This window comes from Anopheles merus, chromosome 2R (genome assembly GCF_017562075.2).
Source record: "Anopheles merus strain MAF chromosome 2R, AmerM5.1, whole genome shotgun sequence".
Classification (NCBI taxonomy): domain Eukaryota; kingdom Metazoa; phylum Arthropoda; class Insecta; order Diptera; family Culicidae; genus Anopheles; species Anopheles merus.
In genome coordinates this window covers 37,536,014-37,562,941 of record NC_054082.1, presented here as the reverse complement: position 1 = coordinate 37,562,941, position 26,928 = coordinate 37,536,014, and the positions used below count along the sequence as shown (strand labels likewise).

At 47.0% G+C, this 26,928-nt stretch overlaps 2 protein-coding genes and 5 non-coding genes across 8 annotated transcripts; 4 read left to right on the top strand and 3 right to left on the bottom strand.

Annotated features, from left to right (window-relative positions):
* Window positions 1-4,708: 4,708 nt before the first annotated feature.
* LOC121591083 (rootletin) lies at window positions 4,709-25,553 on the top strand. Of its 2 annotated transcripts, none has more exons than XM_041911454.1 (11): window positions 4,709-5,684; window positions 14,629-15,380; window positions 15,453-15,618; window positions 16,158-16,367; window positions 16,446-17,195; window positions 17,277-17,428; window positions 20,089-20,770; window positions 20,979-21,849; window positions 21,924-22,109; window positions 22,185-24,645; window positions 24,734-25,553. In XM_041911454.1, the coding sequence occupies exons 1-11, from the start codon at window positions 4,821-4,823 to the stop codon at window positions 24,831-24,833; spliced, it is 7,194 nt and encodes a 2,397-aa protein (XP_041767388.1). In that variant the 5' UTR covers window positions 4,709-4,820; the 3' UTR covers window positions 24,834-25,553. The 2 variants fall into 2 exon arrangements, with proteins under 2 accessions (XP_041767388.1, XP_041767389.1); XM_041911455.1 differs by lacking the exon at window positions 4,709-5,684 and adding an exon at window positions 14,442-14,538 and having other exon boundaries at window positions 24,734-25,551.
* Window positions 13,558-13,664, top strand: LOC121591196. The gene has a single exon (XR_006004525.1). It is a non-coding gene; the product is annotated as a U6 spliceosomal RNA (small nuclear RNA).
* Trnar-ucg lies at window positions 17,539-17,611 on the bottom strand. Its single transcript has one exon. It is a non-coding gene; the product is annotated as a tRNA-Arg (tRNA).
* On the bottom strand, window positions 19,930-20,001 carry Trnah-gug. Its single transcript has one exon. It is a non-coding gene; the product is annotated as a tRNA-His (tRNA).
* Window positions 20,824-20,895, bottom strand: Trnag-ucc. Its single transcript has one exon. It is a non-coding gene; the product is annotated as a tRNA-Gly (tRNA).
* Window positions 25,554-25,680: 127 nt separating the features above from the next.
* Window positions 25,681-25,752, top strand: Trnah-gug. The gene has a single exon. It is a non-coding gene; the product is annotated as a tRNA-His (tRNA).
* LOC121591087 (ADP-ribosylation factor-like protein 6-interacting protein 4) lies at window positions 25,750-26,853 on the top strand. Its single transcript, XM_041911463.1, has one exon. The coding sequence runs from the start codon at window positions 25,848-25,850 to the stop codon at window positions 26,775-26,777; it is 930 nt and encodes a 309-aa protein (XP_041767397.1). The 5' UTR covers window positions 25,750-25,847; the 3' UTR covers window positions 26,778-26,853.
* The last annotated feature ends 75 nt before the right edge of the window (window positions 26,854-26,928 follow it).

The window sequence follows — 26,928 nt, the reverse complement described above, 5'->3', positions numbered from 1 at the left end:
TCCCTCTCTCTCTCTCTCTCTCTCTCTCTCTCTCTCTCTCTCTCTCTCTCTCTCTCTCTCTCTATCTGCCTACGTTCTTGTTCGTACACGATCGCGACTAACACTCCTACATCTTTCGCTACCCCGTCAGTACTTATCTTCACGATGCTTCTATCACCACACACCGCCATTACGCCTCCACTCGAGCGAAGATCTTTTCCCTTTTTTTTCCTTCAACGACGAATGCAGCAGTTTCGGGATCAGAATGCGCATGACATAATAGGCCGCCACTGCGAACGGGGCAGGATCACGCTCTCCGAGCATGTCCATGTCGATCCGGCGTGTTGAATTTGTATGCCAGCCTGCTCCCTGGGACCTTTGCAACCATTAATCGGACAGTTGGGTAAACTTGGGCTCTTTCCTGCCAAAACGGTCGGCGGCTCCACCCCGTTTTATGTTGATACTGGGCGTCACCGTTTCCCCCGGAACACACAGCTGCTGCACCCCCGTTCCCAGGTGTCCTTGGCAGTGACCGTAAAGCCACCGGACAAGAAAGCAATCGCTCACGTACTAGGGCGCCGCTTACCGGCAACATCTGGAACACACAATGTACGCCGAACGATCGAGGTGAGACGGGAAGAATTAATCACAGGAACCGCTATTGGTGAATCTACCAGGGACCGGCAGGTTGAGTGCGATTTTTTTGTACTTTTTGCTACTTATTGCACACGGCACAAGTGATACGGAGTAGATGCAGTGAACGGAATTGGAAAATACCAAAAACATTTCGTTGATTTCGCAGCAACATGGCACTTGCATGCAGTGGTGTGGACTGAATCACGCAGTTAGAACAATAGATTAGAGCGAGTGCTGTTTGCGGATTTAATTAAAACAGATAATTGATTCGCATTCAATTTATGTAACTTTAATTTTATCGCACAATTTCAACTGCGTTGCTTTGAATGGCTAACTAAAATGGTAGTTGCAACTAAATTGCTAACATCTTGGCCAATTTTCTATTTACACTTCAGAATTTGATGTTAATGTATAGATAAACTCTCTGAACATCGATTAAGTCTGGGAGATTATCGTTCTTTGTGGGTTATATTTAAGGCAAAATGGTCAAAAACACCTTGAATCTAAATCATAGTCAATTAGTTGGTATACCTATAGTTTGGAATGTATCATCACTGAGGTCATAACTTAGTTTCGATGTGCTACAAGAGTCACTGGCCTTTTCAGGCTATATAGGCTATAATTTAAAATTATTTTAAGGCCATGTTTCGTGGACAAAGGCAACAGCCCAAGAACATGGTTTGGAATGGAATTAATCTTAAAAAACCTTTTTAATTTAACATTGAAATCTTTTCCTCACTCTCTCAGTATGTTGAATTTTATATTAGCACTTTCCTATGGTCGAATCCACACTTATTTTGCCTATTTTACATTGATTGATTCTTTATAACCATGATCTTAAACTTTCCCTCTCGCCTGGCCCAGATGGACTACTGACCTCAGTGTTAGTTCGGAGTGTCGGAAGGCGTTGGAGATCCCGTTGTGCAAATTGTTTCAATTATCTTTATCTTCTACTCAGTTTCGGACTGTTTGGAAGACCGCTTGGTTAATACTAATCTAAAGGCACCGAGATTGTTGTTTTGGAATTACCGTGGGGTTCCGATTCGGTGTGCATGCAGTAAAGCATTTGGATCACTTGTGCGACAATCCTTTCTATTTAATGTGCGTTCCTACTTATGCCCTCAATAGATTGCAGATTTGCGTTAAGATAAATATTATACTTGATCGTTTTCTCGTTCTTCTATCATTGATTTCGAGCGATGATTTCGTGACCTTGGGGTAACTTTTGGTATAAAGCTCTCTTTTAACTGCGCCTTTTTATGCGCCTTCGCAATCACTCCGTGCCAGAGATCGTTATGACCAAAACGATCCTTCTCTTGTCAGAATGCATCATTTTAATTCGTACTTTCCTCACTTCGATGTCAATCGGCCGTATCGAGGAACTCGTTCGTTCCCGGGAACGTTCGCCGTGACGCTCATTCACACTCACTCAGGGCTATGAAGTCCTCTATGATCAAACATTAGAAACCCGTCTAGGTTTTGTACTGCCCAATTTAGTGGTACAACCCTGTCCACTCATGAGCGACGAACGAGTTCTCCGATACGGTCGAATGTCTCTCTTTCTACCTTTCGTGCTCGTTCTATTGCGTTGATTGTCACGCATCCATCTTTACTAAAACAGTTTTTCAGTTTTTTTTTCTCTTAGTCTGTGATATGACCTATTGCGTTAGTTTATAAGCTTTTATGCACGATTAGCAATAGTTTGGGATTGTGCATTTTGTAAAACCAAAAAGTAGACAATTTTACTTAAATAAAGAATAAATAATAAATGCAATTTCACGGATAGCACCAACTATCTCCAAGAACAAACCCAATGCAGCGCCGTATCATCAATTTAGTACACCACTGTATGTATTGTCAGATGAACGTTTACTTTGTGGTACTTGGTGGTAGGATTGAAGTGATACGAAAAGTGAAAAGCTACAGTTCTTTCAGCTCCTCAGAGCCATTATTCAACCCAAATTTACGCTTTTCCATCACACATTTCGCTGCTCCACACACTTTAACCTAATTTATGCACGAAATATCACCATACACTACGCAACCTTATGGTGGCTGATCGATCATGCATTCGGGTTCATCAAGTAGCGATATTATTATCATGCCTTTATTCCAAACATCCCCCTGCACGCAGGATACGCTTGTTCGTACTTTTTGCTGCGGATTCGGCCTTGCCAGCTTATCATGTGTGCCTCTTATAGCTGCAAAGCTGCATCACCTCCCGCAAGCCCGTTTATGGCCGTGCGTCTCGTCCCATTTTCTTCCATCCACCAGCAGGAAGATTGAAGAATGACGTCTTTCTCTCCTCAGCACGATCGTTGGAGAACATTCTTGCTTGCAAAAAAAAAACAACAAAAAAAGCGAATCGAAAAAAGGAAATCCGATTCAGCATATCAATGTTTTTGGGTCGTACTTATACAAAACAAAGCTCTGGCATATACACCGTATCGCGGGTACGCGCGTATCGTCCACCGTCAGCCCCACCAGGCGTCCCCATCGAAGCCAACCATAAGGAAGTAGTAGCAAGTGTGTGCCGCGCGAGTATGTGTTCTCCTCTGCTGACACGTTTATGCGATTTTTTATGTTTTTATTGCGTGCATCGAGTAAACGCCAAACAGTCGGTTGGCTTCCCATCCGTGTACGAAAGGACGAACTCCCTTTGTTACCGCAAGCGAAAGCCAATTGCTGCTGCCAGTGGGCAACCGATTGCAAACGATGTGCTAGTATAATAATAAACATTTTACGACGATCGTTTCCCTAATGGGTAAAAAATAGGCGGAACCGATCGTTGGTGAACTGTAAAGGTATGTGAGGAAAAGTTGAATCAAACTGCCATTTTAAATCAAGCTCATGTGTTGCTTTGATTGAAGTTATCGTATAAATTCGAACCTATCGATTAAATTTCCAACCAAGTGTCCAATATCCTGTTCGATAAGCTTTTACCGGGGCTTTTTATTACAAAAAAAAATGGAACCTTACAATCAATCTCCCCAAAGTAACGCAAACAACACTTCAAATGTACAGCTGTACGTAATCGCCTGGAACTCTCTCTTGACTCGGGTAGCAAGAGGGCAAGCTCCCGGGGCGTCTGACCTGTGGCCGAATTGAGTTCAACCAACCGACATCTACACCGCCGAACAAGTCGTCGAACTCGCCGAAAACTTTAACGTCCCGCCGTAGTAGCTTGTTTTTATTATGCTTGCCAATGGAGTTGGACTATGTTTTTCGTTTTGTTTTGCTGCTTTTGCGAGTCTAGGCTGTTTGTGTTTTGCGCATGAAGCACACCGTCATCTCGGATCTTTGGCTTATCAGCAGCACGCTACAACCGCTCCAATGTTAAGTACCGAACAAGCACACACACACACGCCCGAACGATTACAGGTGCTGGCGACCAGGGGGGGTCCTACGATCATCTCGAGACCGTGCACCGGATGTTTTCCCATCTTTTCCTCGTCGATCGCAGGCTCGGTAGAAAGTAGGCTCAAGTCGTTGACACAGATCATGCTGCTGCGTACAGTTTGTCATTCTGGAGGCAGGTTTGGCTCGTTGATAACACACAGCAGCGCGTTTTGGAGCAGAAACACCATTTCGCTGGAACTGTGTTTGGTGAGAGTGCGATAGAGACAAGACCACATTCTCGCATCTCCGTGACGGATGTGTAACCAACCAGGCACCACCAGGCGACAGCGTCATCGATCTAGTAGGGAAGGAACGCCGTGTTGTTATCTGCTGATTCATCATCATCACCTTGGAGCTTTGCTCAACAAAAGAGTCCCGGTTGCTGAGGACTAGGTGTTACTCGTTTGACCCAGTTCTCCGGGGGGGTTCAATTCCGATACACCAGTCTTTTCTCAGTCATCTTCGGACCTTAGGGAGTGATAGCCAGCAAGTTTCAAGAAAATTCAAGCCGCATTAGTTTCTGTTTATTTGCAATGTCAAAACCTTTTAAGAATGCATTTGTGGCTGTAACAGTTGTCGGGCGAAAGTTGACATCCCTTAACCACGTGGTCCTTGCGTTCTCCACTTCAGGCTGCAGTAGTGACGGTTAAAAGTTTCTAAATTACTTTGCAAACACGTTGCCTGTGTGCTAACTTCTGATTGCACTCGTGTGTGCTTCTGTATACCAACCCATTCACGCGGAAGAAGAAACAATTTGTTTGGGGGTCACGTGATAATCTGGCCTTCCCATTTTTCACATGTGAAAAATGGAATTCCACTCACGGGAAGCGAAAAATCACGACCACGGAAGTGGCAGTGTTGCCAGCACGCACCCAACCGTCGCGGTGGAATCCACCTCCCAAGCAACAGCAGCAGTGCACAGGTTGTCAACACACTCCGCTACCCCAGTGTCGGCCGTCGGTGCCCGCTGCCTGGAACTCGTCGGCCAGCTCGTGGCACTCGAGACACGGCGCATGTCACACGGCACCAGTGGCAGCACGACCGGAGACGGCCCAGTGAACGTATCGTTGGTTGAAATCGGCGATCTATGCTTCGCTACCAAGGTGAACGATAAACAAATTATCTTCTGCACCAGGCAACGGCGGCCGTGCACCGAAACGGGGGTGAACAGTGGCCACCAGGATGTTAGAAAAGGGCCTGGCTCGGTAACGGGCGGTTCAGTTCCTCGTCAGTTGTCAGCCGGAGCGGATCGGCAGCCTCGAGCAGAAGTCGTAGCGTCGTGCAGCAGTGGTAGTGCTAGTAGCGGTGGTAGTAGTAGCAGTGCGGTGGTAGTAGCTGTTAGTGTTAACCGGTCCGGTGAGCTAGTGGATAGTTGGTTCCTAGCGGGCGGCAAACATTGGCTACGGGCGTCCGACGAAGCGGGTAGTGTCGACGATAGTGCGGCAACGGTGGCCGCCCAGTGGAGCAGCAGGGCCGGCAATCTCGACCGGAACGACGATCCGGATCCGCCGGTTAGACTCATCTTCGACGACGGTGGTACCATCAACCGACGGACGACGAAAGGTGGTCGTGGAGCTCAGCAGCAGTTGGAACAGTTTTGTGTCAAGTGCCGTGTGTATCTGTTCGAGCATTTTGCAAAGTTTCGCAGCAACGTCGGCGTGATGTCACGCGTAAGTTTTACAACGCAAAAATAGCAAGTTCTTTAGGTGCAGAACGCACACACTATTGGGCCATGTTTTGTGATGATGGATTTGGCTAGAATTGATCGATCTTTCTGATGTGCAATTATGTACGGAATTCGTCAGTAGTTCGCTCTTACAACCCGAACCTGTTCTACACTTGCGGTGTATCCAAGCACGAATGTGCCACTAAACGACCCCCAGACATGATACTCAGCCCAGCCACTACGGCCAACGGTAGGCCAGTTTTTGCGCTGTTTATTGAAAGCCATACGGACAAACTGCGAACATGCCCCTGCACCGTCCGTGCCTGCGTATGTGTGTATGTGTGTGCATGTATTGTGGTATCGATTATCAACCTCCAACAACTCGAAGACTTCCTGTCGGAAACTCCGACCGCAAAGGGGTTCACACAGCAGATAACCGATGGTGTGCAGCTCCTCGGTAAACAGGTCACAGACATAAATCCTGCCCGTGTATCTACCATTCCCGCCAACCCGACGCAGCACGGCTTAGTTTGGTGTGTTTCGGTGAGAAGGGTCTTGCAGGAATACGATCTGATTTGATTGTTAGTGGCGGTGGTGGTGGTGATGGTGGTGGTGGTGGTGATGCATAGTTTTATTTTTTGGGACCCCTCACTGTGAGTTTGGAAGGGAGAGTAGTACATTTATCAACTGCTCCTGTTGGTGAAAGAGGCATCATATCTCGTGCTGTAACGTACTTTATCGGGTCTTCTGTGTAACGTTCAGTGAGGAATGGGTCCTATGGTGGCAAACCGCACGATTTTTACTATCAAACCTCTTGCGGGGAAAATAATTCCTCACGACACACAGTTCCTGCGCGACTGGTGAAAGACATTTCATGATTTATGTTCGTGGTCTTATTGTTCCTGTTCCCATGCAAACAACAATTGAAAAGCATCGAGCTGGACGTATTCAAGACTGTTGAAAAATGTGCACACATCATGCACTTTGCCCGGGATTGCAGGAGATAAGCCCGGGCGCCAACAACCACCCACATCCGATCGATCGATCGACACACAGTGGCTTAACGCAGCTTCTACGATTGTTTCCCGCTTCCACCCTACCCTTGCAAAACCCTGCGCGCGTTGCGATCAAAATCGATCTGCAAGCGACGAACCGGCACCGACTAATCGACACCGGTCAGTGCACACGTGATCGCCACGCCACGCCGGTTAACGTTAGGTGCGGTGGTGGTGGCGACAGCGGCGGCCGTCCGGTCACCGGTGCGAAGTGCGGCTACGATAAGCAGCAGAATCTGCTGTGCTGTGATGATTCTGTGTTGCTTCCGGTTAGCCGAGGCCGCGCCCATCTCGCGCGTAGCCGAACCAGCCAACGCCGGCGCCAACCGGTTGCTATGCGCGCCAGTTTGCACATCTTCCTAACCGGTGCGCGCGCGCGTTTGTGTATGTGTGTGTGTGTACATGTGTGTTTATTGTACTTTGGCGATGTTGTAAAGTCGGTCGCCGTCCTTCGCGATCGATTCTTGCGGACTCACTTGTGGCTCGTCCGGTCCGGTTGGCGATTGGGTGGCACATCATCAGTGTGTACGCCTTTCCGTACACTTTGATCTCCGGACTCCGAAGTGCCCCCGGGTGGATCCAATTGATATTGCGGCCCGCCCGGCCAAGGCAGATGATAAGCACACATGGCGGCAGCATAATTTGTCGATGAGTTTAGATGGGCGGCCGGTTGCATCATCGGTTGGTGCGTTTCGATGGGGCAATGGGCGCTCTCTCTGTGGTGGAGTAGGTGGTGGCGGTGCTGCTGCCTGCTGCTGAACAAAGTACAATTCAGTAGTCAACTGTCTTCGGGTTGTAGATTGCAGTCGTGTGAAATGGTGCAATTACGTTGTTCATTGACTTATCGATTTGAAGTGGCTGCTTCATAAGTTCCATATGTTCTAATGGCATTTACTAAAGGAATGGCATTCCGAATCCAGTTCGATCCGGATGAGAGATAATTCTGTTCTGAGATCAAACTCAATGGCAGAATATCCCCCATGGAATACTTCATGGCGTTTATAGAGAGATTTAATGATGTTATAAATGCTGAATTGAGCGTATCCGGCGAACAGGAAGATATCGATCTGAGATATGGATCTAATTGTTTGATATATTTTGTCTTTCTCTGGCTCAATTTGTCCTGATTATGACAAATTATTTTAAAGGTTTATAAATGGTTTAAAATAAATTAGGGTCACGTTCTTAACTCTTTGGAATCCAATAGGAATTTCATACGTGCCAGTCCAAAAAAGCTGCCTTAGAGTCCAATTTCCGTCGCAAAAAAATTCACTTCCCCTTAAGAATGGGTCAAAGAAAGTGTTCTAAAATTATGAGAACCCCTGAAACCCCCTGTATAGCGTCGCCCGATCAGTGTGTAGTTAGCACAGTTAGTGCATTTGAAGATACTTAACAAAAGAGGGCTTGAAAAGCCACATCATTTGAACGATTGAAGGTATAACCATGATAATTATAAAGATGTTTCGGTTAAGAATTCAGAAAAGGAAGCTGAGTTTGTGATAGATTCTACAACTAAATTTTTCATTTGCGTTCTTAATCTGGATCTTTTATTCAAATCCTTGTAATCTGTTGCTTATCAATCGCTCTCAGTAACGGTATTTTACAAAATGTTCATAAGAGTTGTTTTGAGCGCGTTTCTCAGTACGTAATGATTGATTAAAGTACTGGGCAATAGAATAGTTGCCGAATTTCATCACATTTCATAACGAATTACAACCCTTACATTACCAAATATATTTGCGGCTACCAGTACGAGCAACTTATTATCACACCGATGTGTCCAAAGACCAAACAAGAACTATACTTTCAATATTCATCCATCTATCACGCTTTTGAAACAAGCAGCTCATTTTTTTATTAGATTTAGCTGCCCACGGTGTACGCTAAAAGAAAGCTCCAAGAAGCAAGAAATTATTATCATCCGCCGGCAACAGGACGACGAGCCGACAGACTCACCCAAAGGTGATGGTAACGTAAAGCCGCGCTTTCATCTCCCGTACACCGGCAAAAGAATAATATTTTATAACAAATATTTTCGTCTTTTCGGCCGCATGAGGGTGATTAGAGGCATAATGATGGTGTAGGGCCAGAAATAGAACCTTCATCTGGGGCAGTTTTGAGCTGCCAATGCTAATGCTGATTGCGTAGCATTCTCCACACCCGTCTCAAGGAAGCCTCTGCAACGAAATTGCAGCACACGTTTCACAAATGCACGTGCAGATGGGACAGATGAGCCGAGCACAACGAAGGTATCACGTGCTCTAGAGCGTGTGGGAGTACAACTTTTGTTAGAACCGAACCGTCTACGATTGGTAACAGTGGCGCTTCTCGCAAAGTCAAGCATCAACGTTCAAAGTCCAGCTCGTCCCTTGGCTTGAGTTTGAGATGATGTGTACGCTTTGCCAAGAGTTTTAGTTTGTTGATGTTATTTTGTGCGTGACTGGCGGTTTCATCAGCCTCATGCATCTTCCGAACCGGTTCGAAGTGGTTCCAGCAATTTGCTGATAACGCGTACCTTACAAACACACAAGTCCAATAATACTCCTAAGCAGTAGACGCTTACTGTCCGTAGCCGCGTGATTAGACAAACAAAATCATCCCCATGATCCTCTACCCGGCGGCAAAGCCACCCTTTCTCTATTGTGGCGCAAGACAAAGTTTAAAATTGATCCACCTGTTGCGGATGGACGGGTTAAAACGTCAATTTTTCAACACGCTTAATGCAAAGTGAGGGCCCCTGTCAGCAAACTGTCAGAAATGTAATCCGCTTGCCTTCCCCGGACGTCCGAAAAACGGGGAGCTTTTACGGCGGGTCTGCTACTCCCTTGGTGCTACTGACGTTCAATCGGAATTGGCCTATTATTGGTGTGCGGGGAGGGACACCCAATGTTCCTGTACCTGGGGTCGCAAATTCCATTGCAATTTGTACTACTTCTACACGTTTTGTTCCTGTCAGCCCCTCAGCCCCCCCCAGTGGGGTGGGTGGTGTTTGGAATTCGGGGGATGGGGGGGGGGGATCGCGATGATTGCTTTTTCCGTTCCGCGTACGATGGCACGCGATGTTGTGTGTATCGTGCACTAATTAGCGGACAGTGGTGCAAAACCAATCATTATTTCATCATGCTCATCATTCGTGTGTGTGTTTGTGAATCCACACGTCCTCCCCCTGTCTCGTGCATCCAGGCCCAAAGGGTGCAAAAATGATTCAGGACATTAATGCCAGCAAAACACACTACTCCTTGTAGTAGTTCCTTGTAGGCGATAGAGTGTTGATACGGTTTAAATTTGAAACAAACGGCTTCTATTTTCCTCTGCAACTCCGCCTTTATGTACGTGTGTGTGTGTGTGTGTCGGTGAATTTCAGGGTAAATCTATTTACCGAATTAGCCCATTTCCGCACTACGATTGTACGGTAAAATGCAGAGGCAAAGGCAATGATACAAAACTTTGCAGACGCCCCAAGGCTCTAATCGATGCAAAGCAAAGTTTTCGACATGATGATGTAACAGTAACAGTGGCAGTGCAATGTAAAGGTTATTGCACTGCCAAACGGGAGTAATTTGCAATCTCTCTCTTCCGCAATGGAAAACAGACTGGAAGCGTATTTTGAGCATTTTGTTTTGCGGGCTGAAAGTAAAAAGGTTAGAGGTTGAATCGTTGTAAGATTCTCATATGTTGCAACTGTTAATATTTTAGCAACACGGCACAATCGTTCTAAAGGTGCAAATATTAATATTGTCCACTGTCGGATGTCGGATCTGAACTGTATTGAAATCAGTGAGGAAAATGGGTATTTTACGAAACCTAATGATCCTAAAATATTTCAATAAGTATGTACCTACAAATGCAATTTCATATTGAGCCTTTTACCGCACCAGCAAGAAACGTTAAATTGATTGGCTTTTTATGATCAATTTGAATGATTCACGGTGTATCACAAAGATAAACCCTCTCAAACCAATTAAACCGAGTTTCCGAGCGAGTACTACTATTCAAACTAAAGACAAACATAATTGCTTCACAAAACGATTTACTCTCCTCGTCTTGCCTAACGGAAGTAAGGTTTTCAACGAAATTTACTTAACTTTTATCAAGCACACCGGTAGCTTCATCACCAACCTACAGCCGAGAATCATTGCCAAACATACCGCTCACGTTTGCGTTTCCGATCCTTCGCTTTTCCTAGGTGCGTTATCGATCAAATTTTGCGCACCCGCAGTCCCGATCTAATTCCCCACGCGCCGCATCCTCTCATCCCCCACCATCCGCGCCCGGCGTCTTCGTTTGCGTTCTCACCGCGCGCACTAGCCTTCTGTCCTACATACTGGGACCGTTTTGGTTACTCCAAAAATTTCGATCTCACAAAACTTTTACTACTTCGGTAGGTGGGGCTACGATGGGAGGGAGGGGGGACTAAACCCGGTACCACATTCATTGGGTGTGTGTGTGTGTGTTTGGGGTGAACAAATAGTAGAGAGTAGTGTTGCGCGTTAAAGATGGATGAGGAGAGGCTAGTAGTTTGGCCATAAATCAAAACCACGGCACAGGGAGGATGGCGGAGGGAGATGTGTCTCTATGCAATTCGGTTCCGTGTTTGAACACCGTAGTGCCGGATGGTGGTGAACAAAAAAATCACGAACCAACTTGCTCATCGATAGATATTAACCCACCAAATGGAACACGCGACGCATGATTTGTGTGTGTGTGTGTGTGTGTGTGTGTGTGTGTGTGTGTGTGTGTGTGTGTGTGTGTGTGTGTGTGTGTGTGTGTGTGTGTGTGTGTGTGTGTGAAATCGTTTTGAGAATTTCCCGAATTTAACTCGTAGGCGAAAAAAAATGTTATATTGAAATAGAGAAAAAATGGTTTTGAGCCACAAGCATAACACCCCCCCCCCCCTCCCATCGAAACCAATCGAATGTGGTGGCACTAGAGTTCGCAGCCGTAGTACGTAAATAAAATCGTATTACTTCCTGCAATACATGCCTTGCCTTCCCGGCTAAGCGATGAAGATCCGTTCCTTTGCGTGCAAAACAACGAGGGAACCGATCCATTTTGCCTCCGCTGTTCAGATGGGGTAGACCTATCATAAATAATCATAAACAATCTGGCATAGCCCCTCCGGCAAGCCCCCGTTTTAATAAAGCCCGTAAACAAGTAAATAAATAAGTGGAAAATTGTGCGAAAAGAGAGGAAGGAGCAGCTGACTCCACCACCCTTACGTGAACGACTCACTGGCGCTGCTGACTGTCTGTCTCTCTGTGAAGTGCGAACTTGCGTTCCTTGTTGTGTACGAAATATTTCGAATTTTTAAAAGCAGCCGCCAACATCTGGATGACAAAATTCGTCGACTCGTACTGTTCCGCGTACAGTGCCCGGAATATGTTATTTAGTACACCGTGATGAGACCACCCAATACTGTTGCCCATTTATTACCCCCAATGTGCACACGCGCACCCCTTGACGACGCGCTAGTAGGCCTTGCGTTCTAAAGAGTCTTTGTTTTTCTATCACCTTCCACACATTAGTATGGCTGGGTGGTATCAACGGTATATTGATATTGAAAAACGAAAAGGTTTGTTTGATTGGACTTACAGCAAGCCGCAATATGAGGACGGGTAGAAGGCAAGGTATTTTATTGACTGTGTACACACAACCACCCTATGGTAAAAGGGGTAAAAAATCGTTGTGCACCTTTAGTATGCATTTGTGGTGATGAATTGTAAACTATACCATACGGATTCATGGGGAATAATAAGATTCTAACTAAAAACAATTGTATTAATTGTATTTTAAATCTTATGGATGTAAAAAGAAATTCCTCAGGGAATGGGTGGGTTCTCGATTTCCCCCCATTTGCTCTTCCACATTTAGAATCCATCACTGCAAACACAAATCAAACATCCCCTTCGCTGCTGTACCCCATGCTCGCACTTGTACAGTAAATAAGTTACTCTCTCATCAGCATAGAGTATAATGATTAGCAATCGGTTGCGTAATTGTGCATGTGATCGGCGCGCATCGGAACACTACTCCACCAGTACCTGGCCGGCGTGCCCGCGGCGCACGGACAGAACCACGCAACGATCCGTGACTGATTCGTTTTCAAAACAACGTGGCAAACAATCACCCCCGGACGCCTTTTTATTTTTTCTGTTTTTGTTTTCGCTTTATACCATTTCTGTATTTTGGGGGGGGGGGGGGGGGTTTGTTTAGCGTATCCTGATAGAGTGTGTGAAATAGCAAATAGAATTTATTTATGTCCTTCAATTCTATTTTGTACACGCATTAGCTTGCTCCACAACCGCAGAACTTTCGGGCAACGATGGACAAGGCCAAAAATCCCACTCGTCATCAACAGCGAACGACGACGGTTCTAAAGTTCGGCCAAACTATTAACAAAAAAAAAACAAACCAGTTGGCTTATTAATGTGTAGTAATGGGAGATAGAAATCCATTAGTTAGTTTTCCATCCATTTCGTTTTGCTTTGCGCTATTGAAGCAATAATAATCGTACGAAATTAAAATGACAACCGTGGTAATTTGCTGATTGGGAATGTTTGCTCACCGCAAATGCCACCCCACATATACCGAAGGATATGGACGTTAGTCCTGCCATCGATAACCTTTTGTGTTTTTCATCGTGTAGTAGGTACACACGACTGTGCTACCTTTTAGCCCTTTTGTATGCGTGTGCTTGAAGGGTTGATCGGAACCTTACAACAGCTGTAGCTGACGGTTTCGTGTGGCTTCTAACGTTATCCATCGCTAGAAGTGAAACGAGCGTGCGTAGGTATATATATGAAATGGAGTTGGCCTCAGCTTGTCCTAGCTTCGGCTGGACATATACTAAAATTGGAACGATACAGAGAAGATTAGCATGGCCCCTGCGCAAGGATGACACGCAAAATCGTGAAGCGTTCCACATTTTTTGACACTTTTCCATTCCTGCTGCCTTTGACGGCACCATATGATATGATTCTAAATGCTTTTGAATATTCCTGTTACTTTACAACAAACCAACGTTTTTAGGATTGCTGTTTTTAGAAATACATTATTTAAACTTTCTTCACTATATTTTTGTAATATTGCCCACATATATAGGGTATGGAACTATATCCTCTACGGGTTATTACATAGATCTCCTGATTACAATGATGTTTAAGTATATTCTCTATCCTACACTCTGTAATAGATTGCGCTTCACAATGCCGGATCAGATCGAAATCTAAAACACAAATGTTTCTCTCTCCCTGGGTCGACACGTGTCCTCGAGGGAAAGTGTGCAGCCAACCATGACCAGCACTAACACTACGAGTGCACTGCTCTCCCACGATGCAGCAGAAGGGTCTTTCTAGCCCCCTATACACCTGATTTACAATGTGTGGTCATTTCCCACCCTCTTGTGAAGCGTATTTCGTGACGTCGTAATTATTCACCTGACCACATGCCACAGACCGCCGCGACTGTGCTGCGTAGTGTTGTTTGCTGTTCTTGTCTCCTACCTTTTGCAGAGGTCCTTCCGATTCCGAGTGTTTTGATATCGATTTTTTCCCCCCGTTGACCAAAACATGACCACCCTTCTCACAGGAGACAACCACATTTTTGGTTGGCCGCAGTTGCCAAACACGCGCACGAAACCATTACGGACAATGTCCAGGCAATTTGTGGGCCAGCTTTACACCGGCAGTCTTGTCGTGGATGGTGGTCAGTGCGGATGAAATCTCCCGGGCAAGTGCTGCGTGTGCCTTGCTTTTAATCTTGTTCATTGTGTTTTTTGCAATGAAAAAAGCAGTTTCATTTCAGGTTGTTGTTTATTTAAATATATTGCATGTTGCATGGGTTTCAACGAAATCATCCAATGTTCTCCTCTTTTTTCATCATGTCACATTACAGTTGAATGGTAAAGATTGTGCTCCGAGCCTAGGTTTGCGCCACTCGGAAGGAGGCGGTGGTGGTGGAGGTAGTACTTTAGCTGATCGCTCCAAGAAACCGTTCTCGAGACCGTTTAACAAGAGCCGGCTGCAGCACGAACCGTCGTCAACAACTACTGGTGGAGGTGTAAGTGGAACAGGCGGCCCGCCAGCAACAACCGGTAGGATGCCGTCCAGCACGGGAAGCAGTAGTGGGCCACCGAGTGCGGCTGACACGAGCGCACTCATTCGTCAGAACAACGAGCTGCGCCACCGGCTCCAGGAGGAGGCCAACAACTATCGGCGCCGGCTAGAAACGTACAAGCAGGCGCAAAACAACCAGGCGGCTCTGGTGAGCCGGCTACAGGCAAAGGTATTGCAGTACAAACAGCGCTGCTCGGATCTGGAACAATTGCCACCGAGTGCTGGTAGCTGTTCGGGTGGTGGTGGAGGTGGACGCTATGCTGGAGGGTCTGCGAGTCGCGAACCTTCGCCCGGATCAAGACATCTGCATCATGCACACCATGCTCCGTCGCCGCCTCCATCGGCAGGGGGTGGTGGTGGTGGCGGTCCCATCTGTTCCGATGTGACTGGAGGGCCGCTCAGCTTGCCCTCGGCATGTCCGGTAGCGCGTGAACGCGCTCGATCACGATCCCGGTCGCAGTCACCGTGCCGGAAGTATTCCGAGGGATCACACGACGAAATTCGCCATCAGCTTGACGAGGAACGACGACGGTAAGTCCGGTGTTGAGGTGTTGTGGCCAACTGCCCATCAATTAAAAGCTAACTTGTCTATATTGTGTACAGTTGCGAAAAACTACTGGTCGAGAACTCCTGCCTGCGACAGCAGTTAGAGGAGTCTCATCGTACCAACGAAGCATTAACGAACGATCTCCAGAAGCTTACCAACGACTGGGAAAGCTTACGTGATGAACTGTTGAGCAAGGAAGACGAATGGAAGGAGGAAGAACAGGTAGGTTGTTTTGTTGCTGTTTTTTCTATTCTGGTCTCGTCCCATTAGAGATTCAATAGGCGCGAAACCGTACAACAGTTTTACCCTCATGTCAGTGTGCTCACTCTCTCACAACACCACCAGAAAGAGATAGCAGAAAGGGTGAGAGCAAGCAGAGCAAGATTCCGCGAAACTACCCCGTGTTTTATTTATAGAACACATACTTTGCCATGCTTTCACGAGCAGTGAGAAACGTGCGTTAGGGTAATGTATCGCTAGCGCGGCATGTGGTAGATAGTACAGATGGTTGTGAAAGAGTGCGTGTGGGTAAGGAAATGACGATGGTCGCGTTGCGCAAGCGAACGATGCTTGACACCGGCAGGCCAACCTAATATTATGTTACGACTAATGTGTCGGCATGGGTACAATCTGATCCTTCACTTTTAAAAGTAATATGTTACCATATCAAGTTCCAAACTGTGAATCTATTATAACAAGTCTCTCTGATTGTCTATGATGCTGGAATTATACCGAACCTACATCATTTCCATCAATCCAAGGCTTTTAACGATTACTACAACAACGAGCACACGCGACTGCTCAAGATGTGGCGCGAGGTGGTTCAGGTACGACGGATGTTCAACGAGATGACGTCCACAACCAAGATGGAGCTGGGACGGATGCATCTCGAGCTTTCCGGTACGGTGAGAGAAGTGTCTGGCGCTTGCAGTGGCGTTTCCGTCAATCTCAAGCAATCGTCCAAATTTGAGGTATGCTCGGCGTTTTTTTTTTTTTTGTTGTTGCCTTCATCCTTATCTAATGCTCTCCTCCACTACACCACTACCCAGGAGGCCCAACAAATGCACATTGAGCGTGAAAACATTGAACTCAAGTCGCAACTGTCCGAGCTGCGGCTGCAGTTCGAGGCGGCCAAGCAAGAGATTGGCCAACGGGATCAGCGGCTGCAGCAGATGGCACAGGAGCTGAAGCTGCTGGACGATCGCTACACCCAAGCCGACAGCCAGGCAGCCCAGGCCCATCGCATGAACGATGAGCTGGAACGGCTGCAGGCTGCACTGCGCGACATAGCCCATGCCGTGGTGCAGGATGCGGAAACGAGTGCTTCCGCCGACATGGGTGGTTGTGGTGGTGGTAGTGCCGGCGAAGGGGGGCAACACCATCTTCACCTCTCACAACCAATCGTTTCGCCCGGAGTGGCTCCTCGATCGCCCAAACGTGCGTCTGGCGGGATGGCCGGAACCGGCGGCAGTCTGCGAGCGTCGCAGGCATTTGCCGAAGGGACGATTTCGGCCGTCCAGGCAGCGCTACACAAGTACCAGCTAGCCATACACGATCTGCAGGTTAAGCTGCAGACGAACAACGACGCACTGAAGGCCACCCGGAAGCAGTACGACAGTTGCGAGCATGCACGGGACACGCTGTCTGGGAAGGTTTCGGAGCTAACGGAAAAGCTCGACTCGGCCAACCATCAGCTCTCGGAACTGTACAAGGAGCGGGACAGTCTGCAGAAGACGCTGGATGGTTTGCGCTCGGATAAGCACACGGTTGAACGGGGCAAGGCGGAACTGAACTCCATCGTAAGTTGCGTTTCTGGTAACAGAATGCATAAATAGTCTATAGAGTCTTTAGAAAATACGACACTATTTTTTACCAAACAGGTCGATAGTTTAAACACCGATTATGAGAAGCTACAGAACGTCAATAGTAAACTGCAGAAGATGTACGACGCGTTAGAGGAGGAGAAAAAGATGATTGAGCTGGAGCTGCAACGTGTGCATAAAGATAAAGATATTCAGGAAATGAATTTGAGGTAAGTAATATGCTCAACAAATAGTAGAAAAAAGTCTATGAGATGGTTGTGCAATCATGGCTATGGCTACCCATAGAGTTGTAAATATATGCAAAAAGTTTCTTGGCGTTCGACCGTGACAGGACTCGAACCTGCAATCTTCGGATCCGAAGTCCGACGCCTTCTCCATTAGGCCACACGGTCGCTTGGGAAAGGGCGTCTTAACCGCATCCACAAACTCTAGCGACCTCTTTCTCTTTGGAGTGTCATGTAATTTTCTGTACGAACATACCCTACATCAGGTATGTCAAACTGGCGGCCCGCGGGCCGCATGCGGCCCTCGTCAATGCTGAATGCGGCCCCCGAGAATATTTTGAGAATTGCTAAAATCACTGCAAACCAAAAAACTGTTATTACTATTTGTCTAATTGTATTAAATTTTCCAGAGGAGAACAATCATTTTGATGGTATATTTTTAGAATCTAACATAAAAGTAACCATAACATCTCATAAACTTATGCTGCACAATCGTACAGAACAATCGAAACCCTTAAAAAAATTGAATTGAATGCAAACTCATTATGTTTCGATGAAATTCTGAATATTGGCATAATTTTGTGCACACTCGATTGCACATTCTATGGAAAAATATGGAAAAATAGATTTGCGTCAACCTTCTTCAAACGAAAAAGAAATGAAAATACTTTCATACACACACTTGGAATCTTTGCAACAACTAGTGATGGATTGTCAGAATCGCATCCACGACTCAAAACCATTTTTGATCTTAGCTATTCTGACTCCTGATCCGTCGAAATCAAACCAACAGTTCCGTTCGGTTCCGACCAAAGCTTATAGAGCCGTTTGATGTCATTCGGAACCATTGGAGTCATCGGTTGTCGCACGCTAATCTGCAGTGAGAAATGGATCCGGTCGGTCCTACCGATTTTGACCATCTCCATGCCCCCGAGTGCCGAGTAAAGGATTAATTGGGCTCCGAAATTCTTTTTCGAACGAATTTGCACGGCTCCGACCTTAGAATGTTACATTTTTGATGTTCGATTGAAGCAACTTCTGTTTTATTCATAATCATGCCACCATAAATGTTAATAAAAATGATTGTAGCCAAGTTGGAATTATGTGTACCCCACATTCTACAAGACGAATTAATGTACTTTCCAACCTCCCCAAAAATCAAAACCAAAATGATATGATTACGCTTAAGCCATGAGTATTTAGATTAAGGATTAAAATAATCGAAATGCCGAAGTCCTGCGATGTATAAATTATTCATAGATTAGCTCGCACAGTCCAAACCTCAATTTGCGAATCATCTCCCTTCAAGTATCAAAAAAAGATTTGCCGATCTTTATAGGATCACCTACCACGAATCTTTGTCAGATAAAATTATCGTAATTTAACAAAATTATTTGTAAAATACGGGTTCTTGGAACTTGGAAATTAGCAAAAATTATGTTTAAACACGTTTTATTACAATTTTTCTCTTGATCTGTCAACAAATTACAGGCACATTTTTTTGTTATTCATCCAGCGATGGATAGCTTGGATGGCTTGAAAAAGATTCGGCTCGCGAAAAAGATACCTTGGTGAAAAAGTGTGGTTGGGGATATTTTGTAACAGAACTACCGTGTTCGAACGCGACTAATGAAAAATGTCCTATTTTAATAATAAGGATAAAAAATGCATGTGACTTAAAAAGTACATTAAACCTTTTTTCCAAATAAAAAAGTGCACAATGAAAAATAACATAGCGAATTTGTAAATAGGAAACTATTCCTAATTTGAAGCGAGGAGTACAAAAAGTCAATTTGTTTAACAATAATGATTTTAAACAGTACTTTATATAAATATTGAGGAATATTTTTTATTCTCACCTTTGCGGCCCGTGAATCACTGAAAATCTGTACTAGCGGCCCTCTGATGAAATGAGTTTGACACAGCTGCCCTACATGAAACGAAATGAACAGTTCGCACTGTACTTTTTGGACGATTTATTGATTCCTATTTTGTTCATTCATTTACAACAAGCTTCAATAGATTTACGCCTACTTAACATCGTATTGGAGATGGAGAAGATCTTCCAACTACAATTAAATGTAAAATAATATTTGCGTTTGCATATGCACAAAAGCTGACTTTCTAATTAGTTTTATTTTCGTTAAATTGTGGTTGATATATTTAGAAATTTAGATATTAAGGTTATCTAACCTGTAACTAACTGGTTAACTGTAACTAACCTGTGGACTGCACTTTAACAATGCTCTTTATTGGTCAATCTGCTATTGACTCGACCTTGTTGCAAATAGTATGCAATCTCTGTTTATATGAAGCGTATATTAAAACAGCAGTTTCTTGCGATAATAATCACCTAGCTTCTCTTGTGCTGAAAAAAGAATCGCTGCAGCTTAGTTTCTTGCAATAATAATCACTCTAGCTTCGCTTGTGCAACAAAAAGTATCGGCCTCTGTTTCCCTCCGTGACAGTGTGCGATGTGCGACAACTGCCGTGACCAGGATTCGAACCTGGGTTACTACGGCCACAACGTAGGGTCCTAACCACTAGACGATCACGGCTACGAGAACGAGATGGCTGAGGGCTTGCCCTACACCTTTTTGAACTCTTTGTCTGTCTTCCCTACTCATTTCTTTTACCCTTTCTAGAGCGGAAGAGGAACGATGCAGTCGGCTGCGCGAGGAAACCATAACCCTTCGCGAAGAGTTGAACAAACTGTACCTTTCTCGCGATTTGCTCGAACAGCAGCGCATTGAATCGGACGGGTTGTTGAATATGCTCGAGAAGCAGAAACTTGAGTTAGAATTCGAACTAGATCGCGTAACTGGCGAACGTAATGAGCTACACAGCACCCTGGAAAAGCGTACCAACTCTAACGAACACCAGGAGCAAGAAATTCGTCAGCTCAAAACGACCGTAGCGCAACTAGACGAAGAGCGGGGCAAATTGCGTGCCCAGTCCAGTGACCAAAGTGCGGATTTGGCCTCACTCAAGAAAGAACTCATCAGTGCTGAACAGGCACGGCTTGATCTCGACTCAGAAAAGTTAGCCATCAGCGAACGGTTGAAGTGTCTCGAGATGGAAAAGGACAAAATTGAAGCGGAACTAAGCTGTGTGGCTCGCGAGCGCAATGAACTCAGCAATCAGCTTGCAACTATTTCACGCAAAAAGGAAACCATCGGCGAGGAAGTGATGCGTCTACGGCAGCGGCTAGAACAGTCGAACGAGATGAACGGCCGGCTGAACCGCTCCCTAGAGGAATTGGTGAAGGAGAGCGAAGAAAAGACGGTCACAATCGAAGGACACGAGAAGGAGCTGCAACGGCTGCAGGTAAATATGCTGCTCCGTTTAGAGATTTCGGAAACAAAAGAAAAAAGTTGTCGTGCGTCGGCCGGGAATCGAACCCGGATCAACTGCTTGGAAGGCAACTATGCTGACCATTACACCACCGACGCGCTTGGGAAGGGAGGGCCACCATACCCTTTTTGTTGACTATGCCTTCTTTTTCTTCCTTTTTCTCCTTTTGCAACTCATCCAGGAACAACTTGCATCGCTGCGCAGCGAAAAGGAATCCTTGGAAGCCGTGCTTTTCGACACGAACACATCGCTCGAAGAAGCTGAAGCCAAGAAGGATGCTCTGGAGCGCGAAAATCAAGATCTGCTCATCAAACAGGAATCGCACAAAGCGCTAATCGCTCGGCTCAACAAAGACCTCGAGAACGCGGAACGCCGCGCACAGGACATTAAGATACAGCTGACAAACGCAGCCGCCAATCAGGAGGCCGAATTCCTGCAGAAGCTCTCGAATCTGCGCACCTTCAGCGAGGAAAACATTAAAAAGCTCAACGACGAGAAAGAGCAGATTCGTCAATCGCTGGAAAAACGTATGCAGCAATCGCTCCAAGCGCTAGAAAGCGCCAAGGATGCCGAGATTCGACAGCTGCGAGAGCAGTTTGAAACATTGCAGCTACACCTGGATGCGCTGAACCAGCAGCACGAGGAAGTGATTTTACGGGCCGAGAACGAAAAACAGCAAGCACTGCTGATTGCTCACCGGGACAAGCAGGCAGTAATCGAAAAGCTGGAAGTCACGGCACGCGAACTCAAGAATGAGTTGGAGAACGGTGACCGTTTGAAACGGGAGATGGCCGCGCGGCAGGAGAAAGACCGCACAACGATCGGGTGCCTGCGGGACGAAGTCACCAAGATGCGCACCAAGGCCGAAGAGGCGCGCATTCGAGCGGAAGAGGAAATGAATCGACTCGAGGTGGTGGCAGGATCACTGCGTGAAGAGAAGGAAACGCTGCTCAAGGATGCAGAGGAATTGAAGGTTCAACTGCGCCTGTCCGAGGACCGTTGTGATGCATTAAACCATCAGCTGCAAGATACACATCGCAAACTAAAGGAAGGTTAGTTGGGTTACGTTAAAGGATGTATTTTTGGTTTCCATATCAATCAAGCGGATCTGTTTTTTCGTTTTCAGCTGAAAATAGCACAGATGCTACTAGGAAGGATCTAACGGACACGAGACGGACACTGGCAGACAGCAACATTGAAAGGGACAAGTACGCCAACAGCAACAAAGAACTGCGTGACCACGTGAAACGTGTTGAGGAACAGCGTCGTCAACAGGCACGCACCATTGAGGATGCTCTGGCCAAAATTTCTTGTAAGTAGTACCCCCGCTAATTGTAGTCCAGGTGGAGATGGTAAGATATATCCTTTCTGTTATCCTTTTCCGTAGCTCTTGAAGAAACGCGCAACGGACTGGAGCAGGACAAGGTGCGACTGCAGACAATACTCAAAGAAACCGAAACGAATGTCACCAAACTGAACCAGGAGCTGTCCAATGCTCAGACGGACATACAAAAGTTCCAGACGGACACGAGCCAAAAGGATGCCTCGGAGAAAGAGCTGCAGGCCCGTCTGGCAAACGAAGGCGAGGAGAAAGAACGTGTGCTGGCGGAGCTACACCAGATCAAGAAGCAGATGGCCGACCTTGAGGGTACGCTGTGCGCCACACGCCAGGAACTTGGCCGAGCGCGTTGCAAAGCGAACCAGGACGAGCATCGGTTCCATCAGCGCGAACAGGAACTGTGCGCTCGCAACGAGGAGGGCCGTGGGCGTGAGAAACGCCTCGAGGACCAGAAACACAACCTGGAGGTGTGTCTGGCCGATGCGACACAGCAAATCCAGGAGCTGAAGGCACGCCTCGGAGGCGCCGAGGGACGCGTTCGTGCACTCGACGAACAGCTGGTACAGCTGGAGTGTCAAAAGAAGGAGGTTGAAAACAAGCTCAGCTCGATCGGACACACGTTGCGCCGTATTGCGGGCATCCAGATGGACGGTTCCGTCAGTCTGCCGTACCGTCTGATGAGTCCGTCTCGTCGCTACAGTCCAGCGCGTGGTGGTACCGGTGGTCGTTCGGAAGGTGGTGAACATCATCATCATGACCGTCACCATCACGGGCATCATCATCATCACCACGGGCATGAGACACGCAGTCTGTCCGGTGAGAACGTGCTGATCGATGTCGATCCGGAAATGGTACGCAAGGGCGTCCGCTCGCTCATGCAGCAGATTGCGCACATTGAGCGCGAGCGGGATGATTTTAAGGTGCAGCTGTGTACTGCCCGCAAGCAGCTACAGGAAGGTAGCGATGCACAACTGCGTCTCGAGACGAAGATCAACAAACTGCAGCAACACGTGCGGGCAGTGCACGAGGACAAAACCAATCTGGAGGCTCGATTGGCGCAGAAAACGAGCGCTTTACAATCGACCGAAGAGACACTTCGCCAAAAGTCGGACGAACTGACGGCTTTGCGTGAAAAAGCTACCCAGCTCGAGCAGTCGCTGACGAGCACAACCGAGGAGCGAACGCACCTGGAGGAACGGTTGGACAAATGTCGCCAGTCCGGTGCGCGGCTCGAGTCGGACAAGCGCCACCTGCAGGACGAACTGGCTCGCACGGAAGCCCGTGCCACCAAGCTGGATCTGCAACGAGTCGCTCTGGAGGGTGACATACAGCGGCTGCAGATGGCAATGCAGGAGAAGGATTGTACGGTGCGCAATCAGCAGGAACGGTTGGAAAATCAGCAGCGCTCACTGACCCAGCTGGAGGATCGCTGCGTAGCGCTCAAGAGCACGGTCGATCAGCTGAAGGAGCGGCTGCAGGCAGCAGCCATCACCGAAACGGAACTGCGCGGTGAAATCAGCGGCCTGCAGCGGCACAATGCCGACCAGAGCCACACGTTTGCGCTCGGCCAGGACAAGCTGAAGCAGCTGCAAAAGACGCTTAGCGGCAGTGAGAATGAACGAAGAGTGCTGGCCGAACGTTTGGACGCTGCCCAGCATACAATTAACGAGCTGCGCCGTAACCAGCAGGCCTCCCAGGACAGTACAACACGGTTGCAGGAGCAGCTCGCCGAGTGTGAGGTGCAGAAGTCGACGCTCGAGAGTCAGCTGCGGCTTGCGAAATGGAATCAGGAAACAAGCGAACAATTGGCAGCCACGGGAGGCAACCTCGGCGGTGGCAGTGGTGGTGCTGGTGGCAACACATCCGGTGATCAGGAGCTCACTCGCCAGTTAATAAGTTCACAGCGCGAACGTAACGAACTGCGCAATAAGGTGGAAGCACTGAACGAGAAGATCCGCACACTGGAACGCGATCAGCAGCGCCCCGCCGGCGGCAAGTACGATCGGTCGGAGAAAAAGTCGGGTGAGTACGACTCAAACCGGATCGAGTCGACGACGTACAGTTGCGGTTTGGATCATGCGCAACTCGAGCAGGAGGGTCGCGAGTTACGCATGAAGGTACGCCGCTTAGAAACACTGCTTGCCGAAAAGGAGGCAGAGTTGGCAAGATCGCGGGCAAAACTGCTCGAATCACCCAGCAAGGCAAGCAGTTTGGGTGGTGGTAGTGTCGGTGCGGACGTCGAGCGGTACCGAAGCGCCCAGGTACAGGCCGAACGATTGTTAGACGCGCGGGAACAATCGCACCGGCAGCAGGTCACCCGGCTAGAGAACCAGATCGCTATGTTGAGGGAACAGCTGGCACAGGAAGCGAAACGACGCCAGCAGTACATATTACGTAGTTCGCGCGCTGGTAGAGAGATGCAGCAGCTGCGACAGACCATCGGAGATTCGCTGCGCAATGTGGCGCAGGATCCACTCGACACGAGTTTGCTGGAAAGTGAGGCACGCCGGTAAGAAGTCTTTACTTGCTCTACACTGTTGTTTAATGCGTATGGTGCAATAAAGTTGCATATTATCTTTTTTTCTATTATCCTTCAGACTGGACAGCGCGGTATCGATGAGCTTGCCGCCAACTACGTCCGCTACTGGTAGAGGAAGAGGAGAGTACGATCGCAGTCTTAGTCCTACGTTTCGTTAGTAGCACTTGACCAGTAATACTTCCCATATTACAAATATATACACTGCCCCCCATACATTTTAGTGGCAAATGGCCAAACGACGACTACACAAAGTCGTTTGCAAGAGCGTCGTGTTCGACCAAACCAAACGAAAGTGGCCCAATCGAAACGCCATTTTAACATATCCGTCCATCATCTAACTTAGACTAGAAGCTGCGAATCACCTTTACCAACATGTCGCTTTAAGTAGAAACGTTTGATCTCCGAGAAATAGTTATCCAAACTTGAAACGTTAGGCAAGGTGGACCCATTAACTGAAAAATAATAATCAATTTCGAGCAATCATTTAAATGCACACCAATGCTTTTAATAGTTCACAGTGATTACAGTACCCAACACTGCACGGCAGAAGAAGAATCATCAAATCGTACGCAAATGAATACATATTTAGAATAAGTACAGCCACAAACTGCAATGAACTAAGGGTTGTAACGGATATCGTTATGAAGATCTCATTATCATGAAATATATTCAGGTTTTAGGGAGTATTTGCGAGAAGAGTAATTCAAAAAGAACACACATCAGCATCGTCGCTTTAAATCACAATTTTAACAATCAACAGAATTGTTCCTCTAGCGTGTAAGATTTGGCTCCGTTTAGGACAAAAACAACCCCCCATTAGCTAATCATTTTTAACCGACCGATTGTCGTGCATATGAAAATCAACATGAAATAAAGTACTTCTTTTAATCAATGGTAACCGTTTAAATGTTAAATCAAAGCACAAAACCGTTCCAGATGTGCTTTGAGAAAAGGTGTTGAGTTCTAATGGGTATCTAATCTCGGCTCTCCCAACAACACTCAATAGCCGTGATCGTCTAGTGGTTAGGACCCTACGTTGTGGCCGTAGTAACCCAGGTTCGAATCCTGGTCACGGCAGTGTCGCACATCGCACACTGTCACGGATGGGTGGTGGGATTTAGTTTTTTTCTTGTTTCTCGTAATATTATTCCTCGGCTACCTATTACCGTAACATGTATGCGTTCTGTTCTACCTACCTATCTATTTTATGGTACAACATTTATTTACTGCTACCCCTGCCCGTACACCGCGTGCTTCGTGTTGTGGCGTTTTCACCACTACATCCATACAACGCCACAGAGCGACTGCAAACAAACGGCTGTCAAACTTCCGCTCTCTCCGGCACACAGTTGCAGAACGTAAACAAACATCCACATTACTTTCTTGGTGCCTGCAGCGCAATGAAGGACAGTCGGAAGCGTCGGAAATCAAGGCGCGATAGTACGTCTTCATCCTCATCCTCAAGCCGAGATAGTAGCGCCAGCTCCACCAACGGCACCAGCGATAGTGACTCCTCCAGCACCAGTAGCTGCAGCCGGAGCAGTAGCGTCGAGCGAAAGCGCCGGAAAAAGGAGCTGAAGAAAAAGCTAGCCAAGCAACAGAAGAAGGAAGCGAAAGCCAAAAAGAAGGCACTGCGCAAGGAAAAGAAAGCCAGAAAGAAGCAGGAAAAGTTGGAGAGCAAGCTCGCGAAACGAAAATTAAAAGAAGAGCGAAAAACCCGGAGAAAGCAGGAAAAACACTCGAAAGATGGGGACATCCCGAATAGCAGTAGTAGTAGGCCGGCACCACCATCGGCAGGGAAACACCAGGGAAGCGGCCCATCAGTATTGGCCTCGGATCCGTCTCTAGACTGTGGCATTCCGCTCGATCTAATGAATCGGAAAGCGATGGCACCGGAAACGCGCGAAGAGTATGAGGCACGGCAGTCGATTCTGCGACGTGTGGTTGATCCGGAAACAGGCCGAACGCGACTGATCAAGGGCGACGGGGAAATCATCGAGGAGTGTGTGAGTCGCGACCGGCACAAGGAGATCAACCGGCAGGCAACGGCAGGTGATGGGGCAGAGTTTCAGCGCAAAACACTCGGACGCAATGTGCGCTAAAGGCACACAGTCAATGCTACCAAAATAAACAACAATATTTGCAAACCAAAAAGAAACAAAATCGTTTAAAAAACAAGTTTACTGTGATTTGTTGCGCTTTTTCTGTCATTTTCCAGCTCACTTCCGTTTTGACATTTTGGCAACAGGCGAA